The 16,900-nt window shown below is 41.3% G+C and overlaps 1 protein-coding gene across 1 annotated transcript in view; it reads right to left on the bottom strand.

Annotated features, from left to right (window-relative positions):
- CHST15 (carbohydrate sulfotransferase 15) overlaps positions 1-16,900 on the bottom strand; it is a 72,237-nt gene that overhangs the window by 13,297 nt on the left and 42,040 nt on the right. Inside the window, exons 2-5 of the mRNA XM_081005268.1 lie at positions 13,951-14,961; positions 10,260-10,599; positions 5,564-5,701; positions 2,701-2,857 (exon numbers count right to left, since the gene is read on the bottom strand). Coding sequence (XP_080861394.1) covers positions 2,701-2,857; positions 5,564-5,701; positions 10,260-10,599; positions 13,951-14,496 — 1,181 coding nt within the window. The 5' untranslated portion in view covers positions 14,497-14,961. The remainder of the gene's footprint in view (positions 1-2,700; positions 2,858-5,563; positions 5,702-10,259; positions 10,600-13,950; positions 14,962-16,900) is intronic.

Below are 16,900 nucleotides of genomic sequence, written 5' to 3' on the forward strand. Positions count from 1 at the left end.
CACAGAGACCAGGTTTGTCCATTTATCAGTCCTTTATTCCGACTTTCCCCAGGAAATCTCCTGGGCTCACAGCAGCCATGACAAACTGCCACCTCTTCCCTCAGAGAACAGAGGGGAAGAGAGCGTAACTCCTCCCAGACTCCTCCCAGCTTCGAAAACTGACGTCAGAATGCTGAGGCATCATGGGAACTTCTTAACCTGTTAAGTTCCAAACCCAACACCCCCTCTTGCCGAACCATTCTGACAAGACCTTTTTTGAGTTCAACACCTTTCCCTTTGCCTTATGCCACTTCCCGGCATCTTTCCCAGGCACCTGTTGAACCCCTTCAACACTCCCAGAATCACACTGTGCGACACTTTTCCACGCACTTGTGACCTGATACCCTACTGACCCATTTTGGGCCAGCAGTTGTGTCTTCTCCGTCAGACTCTTCCCCCTCTGACTTGACACCCTGTTTGTGAGCTTTCTCCATTACGCTAACCGGAGATGAAGCCTCACACCTGGACACTCCTTTCACAACCTTTGGAGATGCCCAGACCTGCCCTGAACCCTGATCTTGGACCTGGTCCCCATCACCGGGTTCTGAACCCTGATCCTGGACCTGGTCCCCATCACCGGGATCAGCCCCTGCCTCCCTTTCCTCCTCAGAATCAGACAGACATTCTGAGAGAAAAATCAGAACCATCCCTGAGTCTTGAACACCCATCCTGTTCACAGAACTCAGCCTGCTTACTGACCAGCAGCTTGGTTTGATCACCCTCTGGGTATGCAAACTTCCACCCACAGAAGATCATTTCCTGAACCTTTGGACCACCTGCCTCAAAGAGCTCAAAGGGCTCTTCGGCTACCCTCCCAAACCCGGGAAAACCATGTACCTGTGCACCCTTGCATGCCCTGCACCCTAGGGACCTCCCACATTTCCGGAGTTTGTACCCTTTTGTGCACCTGTGCAGCTTTTGCACATGACTGGGAACCTTAGCACACTGCGCCTGTGCTTTTCCAGCATTCCCACCACCCTCCAGAGGTGACTCCAGAACAAAGAGATTGTTCTGCCCCCTTTTCACGTTGGCCACTTGTTTCCCCCCAACGTAGACCTCTAGCTCCTCCTGTAAAGGAGAAAAAAGACATGTTAGCCACAGCAGAAACCGACTTTCTCATTCCGTCTGCTAACATCACAGTTGTGTCCTGTTGAAACAGCCCTGCAGTTCCGCATTTTGCCAGCAGGCTTGCTTAGCAGGTGCTGACCAACAGCAGTATTCAAACCCAGCGCGTCACCGTGTCCTGGCTGGAGTTGTTCTTCACAGTTGCCATAGAAGCAGTGATAAGAAAACAACCCTCCCCAGCGTCTGAACCACGTCTTTCCCTTGCGTTCCCACGCTGGCCTCCTCTCCGAGACTGGTTCCCATGAGAACTCAGCTGGTTGACCTTGGGACCTTCCTGCCCAGCTGTCTCCACTCTCCATGGGCAGCAACGACGAACTCCAGTGGAAAAACACTGCCCGGGGCTCCTCCCAGCTGGCCTTCTTCTCCTTCTTCTGGAAAAGCACTCCTTGCCAGCTCCGCCCCCTCTGGCCCGGCTCCCACTGCGGCTTTCTGGGAACCTGCTTTGTTGACATTCCACTCCAGCACGCACAGTGGACAAGCCTTTACACTTGCCTTTGGAATCCTTCGCCCCCCCGATCTGCTCACTAGCACTCCTTGAGGCTAAAACATCAGGAACAGGGGCAGCAGCCATCTCTAGGCTTTGGCAATACTTTCTCCAGGGCTCTGGCCTCCTGCTGAAGCTTCACAGCACATCCCAGGCAGCCCTTGCTGACTTTACGCCCTTGCCCAACTTCTTAGAGTGAGCCTTTGAAACGCAATGTCCTCCAAGACCTGGCTGCCGGCCATTGTCATCCGTTCTCCCAAGGGGCCCCAAGCTGTACTCACAGATTACAAGCTCCTCCGGCACCCATCCGTCGAGAAACGATTTTCCAGCTGCTCTCAGCTCCCAGCACTCAGCTCTCAGCACAGGCAACCACTTAGTGTCTTTCAGCTGCTCTGAGCTCCGCAGCTCTCCTTTGCCTCTTAACACCAGGCAAAAACTCCTGCCAGCGACTTCAAACGCATTCCGGCACTTCAAAGCGTTCCTGTGACAGTTTTTACGATCGGTGATTAAGGGTCCAAGGAGAGCTGCGGATTTGGAACTTAACAGGTTAAGAAGTTCCCATGATGCCTCAGCATTCTGACGTCAGTTTTCGAAGCTGGGAGGAGTCTGGGAGGAGTTACGCTCTCTTCCCCTCTGTTCTCTGAGGGAAGAGGTGGCAGTTTGTCATGGCTGCTGTGAGCCCAGGAGATTTCCTGGGGAAAGTCGGAATAAAGGACTGATAAATGGACAAACCTGGTCTCTGTGTGTTTGTCGGAAGCTAAGTGGAAGCTACGTGACAGTTTCACCGCTGTGTTCAACTCTGCTGAGGCGTGACTGGAGAGCTACTGGAGACGGAGCTGAGTGGCGCAGCTAGGAGGAAGCGCGCCGGGCATAAAGAGCTAATTGTGGATCGTAAATCAATTAGCGGGGGTCACGCCAAACCAATAAATCAATCCAACAAGTTATGCTGCTCTCAACTTACCAATTTTGAGGGCAGCTGTCAACCATCCATGAGAACAAATAAAAAGAATAAAATACATTTCTTTGATACTATGTAAATATTGTTTGCTAACCTTTCAACAGGATCCCTAAGCATAACAATCAGCTTTGCATTTGGCTGGAAGGCATGGATGAAGTCCTGTATTAAGAATGGAGGCTCCCCTTCTGTACTGTTGTCATAGAAGAAAATCCAAGCATTGTTGTCCCACATTGTCGAAGCACTCGCCTCTCCTAGGAATGACAAAAAGCTGCAGATCAGTGTCACTCTAGATGACTGGCTCATTCTGAGCACTGTTGTAAATGCAGAGCAGGACCAGAACATTAAATGAAATATGCTAGGTCACTTCCTATTCTTGGCTATGGCAGCCAAAAATACACTTCTTAATAGTTGAGGGAGTTGGGTATGTCTTGGGCAGAGACTGAAAGGAAATACAATTGAGATTCCTGCATTGTAGGGGGTTGGATTGCATGATCCTCGGGATCCCTTCCAACTCTACAATTCTATGATCTTCAGATATCTGAAGGGCTACCACATGGAAGAGGGGGCAAGCTTATTTTCCGCTGTTCCTGAGGGTAGGGCCCAAGCCAATGGATTCAAATTACAAGAAAGGTGATTCTGACTAATCATTAGGAAGAACTTTCTGACAGTAAGAGCTATTCAATAGTGGGACAGACAACTTGAAAGGTAATGAACGCTCTTTCAAAGGAGGTTTTTAAACAAAGGTTGGATGGCCTTCTGTCAGAGATTCTTTAGCTATTATTTCTGCATTTCAGGGGGTTAGATTAGATAACCCCTTGACTTCCCATCCAACTCAGAAATTCCATGATTCTATTGTTTCATCATCTCTCTCCCCCACCCCATAGCACCACAACACGAATTAATGTTTGTGAGGAGGAATCCATATTTAACCCATGATGAATTAAATGCTGCTGCATTTATATATCAAATGAGAACAGCACAGTCCAAAATATACCAATTTTTCATAGACGCTAAAAGCATACAACATATGATGAAACTGCCTACTTTCATTAAAAATGGCTCTTTAATGTCCTTAGCCAGAGATTAATGGGAAAAAATCATGTTGTGCTTTCATAAACCATTCTGGTAAATTTATCATAATAAGGATAAAAAATAAATAAACCCTGTCTAAAATGCTTGGAGCTGCAAGGGTAATGTCTTGTGTAGGGCTTCTGAAACCTCCATGGCTTCATCTGGCAATATAATTACAACCCAATAAAGATTTGATTCAGAGATGTTTTTGATTGTAAAATTACTTTCCCTGGTAAAGTTAGAGGGATGTTTATAGTTTTAATTATATCTCTCCATTTTAATCATTTGACGTTTAATAATGTGGCTCCCTAAGAAAATCTCAGATTTTCATATTTCCTATAGATGGATTCTTGACTAAATTGTATTTTTAACAAGGTAATAAAAAAAAATTCATTATAATGAGCATATTAATTCAGATGATTTCTTGTAAACTTTATTAAGAAGAGGCCATGTAAACATTTTCCTTAACAAAAAGTTCAGCTCCTTGCAAAGGCAATTGCTCAAAAAAAGTACATTAGCCATTTGAATTAGCATTCTTCCCCTTAGAAGAGACGATAAAATAAAAACTGTAGCTTGTATGTGTCCTTGATAATAAAAGTCCAGAAAGAGCACTTGAGGCACAATATTTGTTTATAGAAAGAGCAGTGAACCTGCTCATATCACAACAAAATAATGAGGCCTAATAGCTTCTTGATTTAAAAAGTCAGGATATGTCAATAATGTCATAATAACTTTCGTAGGTCACAACACCTTAGACTTTCCCCAGTCTCAGTAGACAGTAGAATAAATTGGCCCCTTGAAGGAAATCCAACCTATCCTATCTCTTATGCCTAGCAAATGTTTAGTGTCGCTATATTTGGCTCCTTTATATAACTAAACAGCAGCACAGCAGGCAGAAATTACAGGTGGAGGTTCCTATTAACACTACATCTCCATCCATGAAAAGTTTTATTTCCTAAAGTTTCCCAGGGCATTTGTGGAGTCTGAGCAGACTTTGTTTCCGGCCTGCTGATGCCACACTTGCAACTATCCTAGGCTGTCTTCCAAAAAAACAAAGTGCTGTTGCTGAATTAGGATGACCAGAAGCAAAAGAGGAAACCTGTGCCTTTAGCATTGTGTAGAAACAGATATTTCAGCAAGTATAGCTTCTCATGCAAACTACACCACCTGAAATTCCCTCTCCTACCCAACCATTAAAGGTGCAAAGACTCTGTCCTCTTTGACATCTGGTCAACCCTGCGCTGAATGCATCCTAAGGGAAACAATAGAGCTAAAGTCCCATATACGTTATCTCATATATTCTTCCATACCCATCAAGTTAATCAGATTACTTATTTGCTTCATATGATGTCATTTACTGTGGTTAAATCAGTGGGACATAGCTAGATTTCACTAGCAAGTGAAGGTATTTTTTATTCACAAAATTTTTGCCCGATTCTGCATGTTTGTATTTCTTTGTAGTTATTTTTTATTTTAGATGGACAGCATGTTGCATTGAACACTATATTGTTGCCAAGGTGCTATAAAGTGTTATAAAAAACTAAATAATATTAATGCATTTTTAAACAGCCTCTATTTACATTGAAAACAAGGTGCAAAATTAAAGATTTATAATGCTCTTATTTTCAGACAGATGTTTGCTCAACTTTTCATTACTAGTTGAAGGCACACTTTCATGATGCTGTAAAGCTTGCATTACCCTTCTGCCAACAGAAGTTGTTCTAATAAAATGCCTTATCCACATTTTTGCTATCGTATACTTAGCTTACATTGCTAAGATACAGAGGAGATCAGTGAACTCTTATCTTAGTACAGATAACCACCGATGTTATTAAAGCAAGTCTCATACCAGCAACATAAACCCCTATAAGCAGTAGTTTCTGTACCAATAATTATCTTGCTGGAGTCTTTTGCAGTGTCCCCCTGCAACACACTCTGAATCTGATGAGCAGCCAAGTCAAACAAGTCCAGGTAATCTTCCACTGGGTAGCGATCATGAAATCCATCCCTCAGACGAATTATCCCTGAAATGCAAAAATAAATAAATAAAGTAAGCCTGGAATCTACAGTGGTATAGTTGAGATGTTTACTGCTCTGCCTTTTGGACTATTTGGTGGAAGACCCTGTTCAAATAGCATAATCATAAATAGGATATGATAGTTATTCAATTATACTGATGGTTCAACAAGGAAGTAACATTAAGAACTATTTTCTTGCATGGTAGCTGCAGCAGGAATACTGCTTGCATAGAAATAGAGCTCTCAAATAACACCTGGTATTGAATTAGTGGACACATAACATTTGGGAATTTCTTTTAATGAAGTCAAAAGAACCAGGACAGAGACAAAATGGCAATATAGCAAACTGGATCTGATGTGGTTAAGTACCATAAAAAAAACTTATTTTCTCCAAATTATCAACTACTGCTGTGAAATGTTCTGAAATTTAAAGAACTGATTTATTCTCAGTATATCAATCTCATTTTGTTTTTCAACTTACTTTACTTTACTTTATAAACACTGTATTCTATTATTTTTTTCAAGTTCTTTTTTATTGTAAAATTAACAGTAATAAAAAAAAATGTCCAAAACCCTAAATAAATAAGTATCTGATAAAAAGAGTCAAAATGGTTGCATGATTAATTTCTACATAATCTATTTCATGTAGCAAGTTCTTTGTAGTCTACATGTACATGAACATGAATAAATTGTTTCTACTTTTTCTTTAAGCCACCTTGAGTTCCTGTCAGGGAAAAAGGCAGCACTATAAATAAATATATAATTACAATTATACATATGTGTGTATAAATACGGACATTGAAAATTGTGTATTTATTTCATGAGTGTAAATATTATTTACATCCTGGCCACATAGTAAGAGAAGCCACCTTGGTGCTTGCTAGGGAAGCTCTTAGTGACAAATCTAAATGGTGTAACCTTATGAAGAAGACCACAGGATGGGGACTTCCGGGTTAGCGCCTCCGGCAATGGCGGATTTCTTCTGATCGGGAGGAATCCGCTTCGTGAGAATTAGGGTCTGGACCGCCACGGCGAGGCGGAGACCCATCAAAAACCACAGGCGGGAGAAGCCTGTGGACGTGGGATTTGGCTGGCACCTTCTGCGCCTCCCCTACTCGCGGGGAAACCTGGTTTCGGGGATCCGGAGCGACGTGGGGTGAATGGCGCGGTGCTTCGAATCGACTGCTCTTTTCACGGAGTGAAGCCGCATTGCTGTTGCCGGAGAGCGCTGACTTTTTCCTGTGAACAATTGGATTTTAAACAACTGCCCGTGAGTAGAACGGAAAATCGGACTATGAAACTTCTTAATTTGGCACTGAAGCGGGAAGGTCTAAACAGGAAGTCCACCTTCCGCTTTTGTAAATAGATTGAAGCAAAGACATTGCAAGCTAGAGTCTGGAAAGTCGTTTGTAAAGGACTAAATTTCCATCAGTTAAAATTACTAAACCCCCCTTGGGAGCAGTAGAAGAGGGGGAAAATCTTAGACTGTTAAAACCTGCAGAAGAGAGAGTAAAGAAAGATAAATTTCCACCGTCTTGAACCTGGGAGCGGGGTGTCAGAGACAGACATTTTGGGGAAGTTCACTGACTGTGGATAAAACGTTCTTTTTTTGACAGATAGTTAAAAAAAGAGAAACATTTTGATTCCAATGTTCCCTTTTGCACTTAAAAGGAACAAAATATCTGAAAAAAGAAAGAAATTTTGTTGCGGGATCTGCTTTTTTTAAAAAAAAAAGACGGATACAAACAGAAACTGTTTCCTCTAGAGGGAGCTTGTGAAACTGTTGCTGGAGTCGATCTGGGGATTTCCACAGTTCTAGAGATTAAGATCGTGAGACCAGACATTGACCTTGAACAAGAATGTGCCCAGAAGAAGCTTTAGTGCTTGCTTTTTGCAAGACAAGTGCTTTACTGGAACAGTTACATGAGAAGATGGATTTGATGACTGTTGCAGTTGGCAAATTTGGACAAACAGTGAATACTCATATAAAAACCACTCAGGAATTGGTCCAGGAATGTGCCTTGGCAGGGCAAGTTGTGAGGAAGATGGAGGAGGAGGTTGCTGCTGAACCTCAAGTGGTGGAAGTGGAGAGAGCTGCGGCCTTGCAGGAACATAGGTTGTTGTTTCTGACGACTGAACCTGGAGAAAGTCAGATTTGGAGAGATGGAGTACTGTTTGGTTTGGAGATGGGAAGTTGGATAGACCCCCTATGCAGGGATGTTTTGACTTCTCGGATTTGGTTTTTGTGTTTTTATGTTGTAAGCCACCCTGTGGTCTTCAGATGAAGGGTGGTATATAACTTTAATGAGGAAGAAGAAGCAGAAGAAGGCTGGTTTGTGGGTATCCTTCCATGCTGATACATGTTAGCATGCCTGTGTTCTACTCAGAGTGGCATACATAGCCTTCTCAGCCAGATGGAAAAGCCCAGAGTTTCTCAGCTTTGGAGATGTACCTGCCTGGTCCTTTCAAATAATTCTAAAACAGTCGCCGTTTGCATTTGGCCTCAGCACATGGAATTTTATTTGAAATAAATTCAGAAGTTGTTTTATTGGCCCAAATATAGAACTCGTATAAGAGACAAACCACAAAGAATATACTTGTAAGAACACTGCATACCAATTAAAATCCCTCTGAAATTAGTTCAGCTCAATTTTATTGAGTTTGTTGCTTCAACTGCCTTAGTAGAGGAAACCAGTTGTACCAATTTAGTCCATTTCAACTAGATTGACTTCACTCAAACTTGAAGGCATTATCAACTATAATCTGAAAAGCAGTGGTTTCCTATTCAAACCAATTTGCAGACAGAAGAAGCTCTGTTGTGTATTCATTCTAAGGTTTTATCTGAAGCGGGGGGGGGGGGCATGCACAACTGAACCTATCCTCTGTGTGGTATAAACCTCAGCCTACTAGGCCATCTATATCACTAATCATAAGCCAAAGCACTGGTGTTAAAATCCATAGAGGCTAAACTGTTCCCTTGTGTCTTGAGACATACTGAGCAGAACCAGACTGAAGTGAGTACAACCAGGCTTGGCAGGGAGGGAGCTCAGTTTTCAATAATAAAAAAATAATGAAAACATTCTCTACTGCGTTGATATTTCAAGATTTGAATCCTTGCAACTCTTGAAAGCAAATAAAAATAAATCTGTTTGCTGAACTAAAAATCCTAGGAAACCCGTCAGCAGAATGGTAGCAGCATCAGGGTCAACATCCACGGGCAGAAGCCCAAGGATTCCAGGTGCTGACGCTGGTCCTGCTTTCAGATAATCATTGTAATTGCTTCCAACTCTCACTCCTGCCAAACTGGCACTCAAGCAAGGTAGATATTAGAAACTGTTGTCACTATGTCCTTGAATGAGCTCATCATCAGATGGGAACTAGCACTAAGTCTCTTCACCTTTCAAACCAGGCCAATACAGACTGTGGAGTCAAGCTCTGTTATACAACACTATGCAGCTGAAGCATCTGGGCAGGCTAATCACACATGCCTGTATTCTGAGATAGCTCAGATGGTAGAACACGAGACTCTTAATCTCAAGGTTGTGGGTTCGAGCCCCATGTTGGGCAAAATATTCCTGCATTTCAGGCTGCTGAACTAGATGACCCTTGCAGTCCCTTACAGCTCTATTATTCTATGCAACTGGCACCTTTCCTCCAAGGGAAAACCCATGCAATCTGCCTTATCCTTGTGGCTGCATCATCCATATACCAGCCACAGGCCCAGTACCAGAGCTCCATGGGCAGCTGCCCTTTGCTTTGGGCAAATGAAAACTCTCCAGCACTACAGCCTTAGCAGCTGAAGCACCCAGCATATTAACTCCACAAAATAAACTACTACAAAGGGACCTCACGTACTAAGAGGGGGCTTAAAACAGTGGAGACTAGCAGAACTTGCTCACTAAACTGCCCCCCCCTTTTATGATGCTGCTGCATATACCTGTCACTTTCAAGGTGAGAGTCCCTGGGGGCCAAGAGCCCCACTAAACCTGGTATTGATCAAGCCACATGGAACTGTCAAAAGGAAAAGCAGTTCTCATGTTACCGCAAGGTACTGCCTGAAATGGATTTTTAGCATCAACTCTTTTACCTAAACCAGAGCAGGTATTTTGAAAGAACTACACAAAAAGGCAGATTTGTATAGACATCTGCTTATGACCAAACAACAAACAGTGCTACCCATCCTAGGTTTTTCTAGTTGATGACAGCTTATTATAAATTTGTGCAATGTTAAGACTTGTTCTGCACACAGCTGACAAGCAACCTGGGCATTATATAGATCAATTAATTAATATTAGGGCAGGCTATTGTTTATACCAATCCAGCTGATAGGCTTCTCTATATTAGGCTTCTGATTTGGGGGCTTGTTACGTGCACTTCCAGTGTGTATCCAAGGCAATTTGCCACAGATACAGACATTAAGGCTAGACCTATTGGTTTCCAGCATTAGGTCTACTGCTAACTAGGGATGGAGAAACTTAAAAATGAAGAGATGCTGCTTCCAAAGGAAGATTTAAGAATTCATTTCTGCAAAAACAACTCTGTGTCAGATAGTGTGTTTACTCACCAAACCTTTTCCTTGTCCACCAGTGAGGCTCCTTAATTGCTGAGAATCTCACATCAGGATGTAACCTGAGCCTATCATAAAGGTCTGTTGTTCCGCACTTTGGCTGGCCTATGATGTAGAAATGGGGAAGGCAGCGTAGCCGGTAGTGCTTCTCCTTGTAATGATACAAATGGCTCCAAAACACCTTTCTAAGGTAATCAAATATTGTCCGAAAACGTTTGGAATACAACGCATATGAGTTTGTAGCATAAGGATCCCTAGTAGTGTTTCCTTTGTATTCTTCATACCAACAAGGATTCTTGCTGTTTGGAAGAAACTTGTTAGGAATTACGGAGAACATCTGCAAAACAGAGAATAAAAGCTCTCATTAAGGCAGGAAACAAAGAACATGGTAGCACTTCCGGTTATGATAATCCTATTGTTTACACATTCTAGACATTTTAATGTTCCGATAGCCTATGCTGTTGCACAGATATAAGACCAGGAGGATATGTAAAGCTGGCAGAGAAGAGGAATATATTTGTAAAGCCCAGCTCTTAAACATAAAAAGAAGTAATATGGTTATCTAAACCTAAATATTGCATCTATGCAGACTTCCATAGATAGAATTGTATTTTAAGAAATTAATTCCTAGAGCAGATGGAATTCATCTATGTATAACAAAATTATAATGCATCAACAGAAGGAATAATTTGAGAAAAGCAGCACACACTACATAACACAGCAATTCTCTACAAAAGCTTCTGCATAGCAACCACTCTATTAAATATGAGGGGGGGGGTTGGGAACCTTTTTTAGCTCAAGGGACATCTGGGACCCACATGCCAGTGTTGGGTGGTACCAGAAGCAAAAGTAGATGGAGCAACAAATGTTAATTTTACCATTGTACAGTAGGCTAGTTTCTATACACATTCACACACACTCTCATCCATCCAGACAAGCAAACAGAATGATCAAAGTTCAAGGATGCATTTCCTGCAGGGAAAGGGATTCAAGAAGGGTGCAAACCTGGACTGGTGGGGTGTGTGGCTAGAAAAGGGATGTAGGAGGGACAGGCAGAGTGACCTGAATGCTGCATTCAGCCCTCAAATCCTGAGATCATACACCCCTAGACTACAATCAGAAGGGCCAACAGGATTTTCTGTATACTGTATATGGATTGGCCGCATTGACCTACTCACAAAAGAGTATATGTTTTGCGTGATAAAATGTCTGACAGCTAGAATGTGAATATCTTTCCCCATACTTGCACTTAATCTGTTGAATTTTTGCCTTCCACACAGCTTTCTCCAATGCTAGCCCATAAGCGAAGCCTAGGCTGAAATCATGTACTACTTTTACCTGGGAGTAATCCCCATTAAATATGAAGAGACTTATTTCTGTGTAGACACTGTACAGTACTTCATTGTACCTGTAAGTTAACTGCAGAGTGAATTCTTAATGAGAGTCTGGTCTTTAGTTCCTGCACAGTAGGAGACATATTGAAGACTATTTGCAACAGTTTTCACATTTTGCTTTTGTCATTTCTGCTTTTCATCTTGTTTTAGCATGGGCAACTGAGAACAGAAGACCTGATGCTACAGTTGTAGAAACTGTCACCCTGAGCTATATCTGTAATGAGTTTGCACAGCGATTCACACACTGCTTCCAACATGGTCATATCCCTGCACAAACGTAAAAGAAACACCACATAATGTTCTATAGTATCATCAAGCATTCTGCCACCTGGGCGTCTGACTTCACACAGGTCACTTTCATGTTGCTTCCACTATAGCATCCTACAGCAATAACTGGACCTAGTAAAGACACAAGTTTGTGTTGTATAGGGTTATGATACTACTGGACAGTATACCAATGGCTTCAATAATAGTCATAGATTAATTTATTGGATGAATTATAGGGTAAAGGAAAACCAAGGTGAATTTTCAGAGCCAAAGCAATAACAGAAATCCTTGGGAGATCACCAAGTGACTCTTGTGGTTTATATGGAACTAATTCAGAGATGTATGGAGTGGTTGGGAACATAGGAATCTTCCTTATACCAAATCAGACCATTTTTTCATCTAGCTCGGTTCTGTCTCTACTGACTGACCGCAGGTCTCCAGGATTTCAATTCCCAGGCAATCACTCACAATAACACTAGTTCGATGCTTATCTAAGTGAACCAAAGAGGTACATATTGAGCTTCACTTGATATCACATAGGAAGGATATAGTTCACCAATATTAATAGTGAACCTAAACAGTCACACCTAAGAGAGTATCTCAGCTTGGTATTGTAAACACTGGAAAACCTGGCTTAAGGTTATTGAAATGTGCAAGTCCAATAATATTATGCAAACTGGAAGATATGCATGCAAGGAATTAATAATTAGGAAACACTGGTTTAAATGAAGATGAAATACACAGATCAAATTAATGTTCAGGTTTAATTAATAAAACTGAACCACTTTCATTGTAAAAAAACACTGACTTCCAGTTGTTTAACATAAGTTCTATACCTTCCTGAAATCCCTCAGAATTATTTTAGCATTTTAGAGTCCTAAAAGTCTAAGGAGTAGATTGTGCTTCAAAGTGTTCATATGGACCTTTAAGCATGTCTCCATCCAATAATTTTCTCTTCCCACATACTCCCAAACATCTGTTAACACTCTACATTCCTGAGCATCTACAAACTGCATATAAGAAACCTCCTTGGAAGAATTAGACTTATCTAAAGTATTCTTAGAACTTTCTGTGTTCACTCTCTTCAGGTCTGATTTACCAATAGCAGTGGCAACCACATCTCTGTTTCCTGTACACCAGTAAAATTATGAGAAAGCATGTAGTGATAAGCCAGTTTTCATGTCTGGTATTTATATAGCAGCAATTGCACAAATTAGATGCATGCAAGGAGGAAATCTTAAAATCTCTTTCCGTGATGGGCTTTGTCGACATGAAAAGAGCTTTTAAGTTCTCATACTTGCTTACTAGGCTCTGGGAGGCTCCCTCAAGATTCCATGGGGCCATCTGAAATCTCATGAGATTCCATGGAAGCTCCCAGAGACTGCATGAGACCTTCCCACAACCCAGTAAGCCTGGTTTCATGGAGGGCCAGGCCCACTTGCAACACCGGCTTCAGAATGGTAGGAAGCGTCACACTGGGGCAGTTTTGGGATTTTTCTGACTATACGCAATTTTGGCTTTACTATCAATCCTCCAGAACGGACCTGTGCAACTTGTGAGTCTATTGTATATACAGTTGATAAAAACACTTCATTTAAGGGTCTGATCTGACCAGCAGAATGTCTATGATCATCCAGCTACAGTAACTACCTCACTGTTTGATCTGATCTTCCCATATTTCCAGAGGAAACTTAGAAAGCACCACAGTGGCTTTCCCTAGGCTCCAACATGTGTGTTCCAGCTTCTGAGACTATCTATTGTTCTCAATCATATCTACTACTGGGTCATATCAAAAGCATGAATGAAGAGATATGCACCTATACAAGTGATAGGGAGTCCCAACACCTTGCTAAATGTCAGTGTTAACCTAAACTGAAGTGCATCTGCCTTGATTCTTCAGTGAGTGTTAACTTAAGAGTGCATTGGCTTATAATGGCATCACTGTGTTGGTGTTGAATAGATACTACAGAGAGTAATGGTCAAGGTTACCATTTTTTAATAAATAGTTCTCCCTCTTGTATACTCACATGCATCTCTTGTTTCTTCAAATCTTCTAAGTCTGGAAGATGTCTAGTTATAAACTCAATGTTTGTAGTAATTGTGTCAATAATTACTTTAATGCTTGGATAATCCTTTGCATATGAAATATTCATTTTAGATGTTTGGTAATGGTCTTTCATATCACAGAGGCTCTCATTGTCCATTAAGTTTGAACTGCTAGTAAAAGCTCCATATCGTAGTGCTGGCTGCATCAGCAAGAGGCCACGTTTAGCTCCAGTCAGTATATAGGATGCCATCACTAGCATCATTATTAATAATCCAAACATTAAACTGCATAGTTTTCCTTTCTTCAGGCAAAACAATCCAGTCCAGCTTTCACTGTGATAAGTCCTTACTTCTAGCACTGCAAGCAAGTTCATCTGTTTGCTATCCACGTGCAACAGAACTTTATTTTTATCTCTGCACAGAGAAGGACACTCTTTAATATTGTGAGTTGGCCGCTGGCACTTGAAACACTGTCTGTGCAAGTCATTTGATAACAATGCTATGCAACGTTGAATGCAATGCTTCATATTAGTACCATTAAAGAATTGGTGTAAGGAGCCATTTCAAATGGATGAAAGTCACTTTCTACAAGCAATTAAGAAACTTTGTCAAATCAGTATATTTTTTTTTAAAAAAAAATCAGACTAACCAAAATAGATGGCAACTACTGAAAATAATATGGCAATGTATTAGAGGCACATTATACTTGATCTGGACATACAAAATTTTCTTTTTAAGTTGATGATGATGAGTTCAGGTTTTTCCCATTGAACAAAATGAGGAGAGTGGGATTTCACTGTACAGAGTGAAGAGACACAAAAAACAATAGGAGCTCATTGTCCTTTCATCAAAATTAAACAAATTTAGGTATGTGAGAGAATAGATTCTTCTTGAGATTTAAATATATTCCTTTAAAATGTAGGTTCCAAGACAGAGAAATGACCTGGAGTTCTTCATTTTTATAATCACTTCAGAGGATTCTGTTGTGTAACCTAGAAGAGAACAAAGAGAAAATGTGAATAAAATTATCTGTCCAGAAGTCAGATCACTTTATTAGGCAATGGACTATTAACCCTGGTTGATGAATCTATGCTAAATTGCATATTCAGCAGAAAGGTAAATTCTGAGTACTGGGAATAAGTATAGATGACTTGAAAATGATTTGGACAGGAACTTGAAGGACTAACTACTTGCATGAACTTGCTGAAGTACTCAGCCCCTTTTGAGGTGGTATCTATTCAGTGCCCCATCCTCTGAGGTGAGGAGGATAGCAACAAAAGTCAGTGCCTTCACCAAACCATAAAGCTTTCCCCCCCCCCCAATAATTTTTGGGGGGGTTAAATTTATGCTTTTTGCTTTGTTTTTTAATAGCATCTGGTGCATGCTTCTGAATTGAATTTGTTGTGTGTGTTTATCTGCTTGATTTTTCCTTGATTGTTTTGTGGTATTGTGAGCCATCTGAAGAATCCCCGTGATTAAGAGGCAGGATATAACTATCTGAGATAAAGAGATAGAAAGATGAGGTACATGGAAGGGAAAGGTGGTGAGCATGTCAACTGACAATTTTATGCTGGGATACTCTGAAGACTATGGTACAGATTACAAATAAGATTAAGCTAAGCAATCGTCTGGGTCAAGATTACCCAGTGGGACATTCTAAAGGCCAATCTAATGGATCTGTGGGGCAAGAAAGCTGTTTAGAAAGGGAGCAGCATCTGTGGTTTGTGTGAAGGCTCCACAGGCAAATTTTGAGCAAAGAATAATACTAGCACAGTGTATTTTTGAGTAGCAAAAATTACCAAGTTTGTATTGGGCAGGAAGAAAAAGCCATGGTTAAGGGTTCAGGAACACAGCAGCCCCTAGAGATTCCCAAAAATGAATTGTGGCCACAAATTGACAAAGAGTTGTTGCATTGTCTTCTGCTGCTTTTACAGGAACTCTACAAGCTGAGTTAATGGCAAATTAAACTTCATTCTTGATGAGGCCCAGGAGCCTACACTGATCAGTAACCAGCTCCTTCAGCCAGACCACACCTCTGACTCATAGATGTTTCTCTAAAGGTGGCACATGTAGGGAACTGTATTAAGTTGCTAATGCATGCATTAGAGCAGGCATCCCCAAACTCGGCCCTCCAGATGTTTTGGGACTACAACTCCCATCATCCCTAGCTAACAGGACCAGTGGTCAGGGATGATGGGAACTGTAGTCCCAAAACATTTGGAGGGCCGAGTTTGGGGATGCCTGCATTAGAGATATCCTTCCGTTTTCCATTAGGGATACTGTTCTTGGCTCAGAAAATGTATCAAAATATGCATTAAAATGTTTAGATGAATATAAGAATATGCTTAATTTATGTCAAAATGCATATAAAATGTGTTTTAGGAGACTATACGGACAGAAATGCATGTTTTGTTGGGGAGAAAACGTCAGTAAATGTGAATTTTCATACATTGCTTTAAAATGCAGATTGACATGTAAACAGGGTGGACTAGATTTAGGAATGGGCTTATGGATGCAAAATACACATGGACCAGAAATAGACATCCATCTATCCCCAACTCTTGAACCACAGAAATAAAATGAAAATTGTGCACATAAGAACTTAGTCTACAAATAGGGTTCCCTATGCTGGCTAATTGGCTATGGAGTTTGAATCATATGTTTGATGACAGATAACCTTTTGAGGGACACTTAAACAACTTGTGCAAATACCAAGCTTTTTCCCTCCTTTTTGTGCCAACTCTTGAACACTGATTTGGACCCAGATCTTAATAACTAACACTGTCATAAGTGTCCCTTTCCATGAGATGGTGATCGAGAAGGTAGTGGCCTCTCAAGTCAAGACATTATTGGAAATTTCTATGCCAGGTACAAAAGTTGTTATTCACCCAATTTTTTAGTTAAAGTAGTGCTCCTAACTTTGTCGGAGTA

Source organism: Podarcis pityusensis, assembly GCF_964106645.2.
Source record: "Podarcis pityusensis genome assembly, chromosome: 5".
NCBI classification, from domain to species: Eukaryota; Metazoa; Chordata; class Lepidosauria; order Squamata; family Lacertidae; genus Podarcis; species Podarcis pityusensis.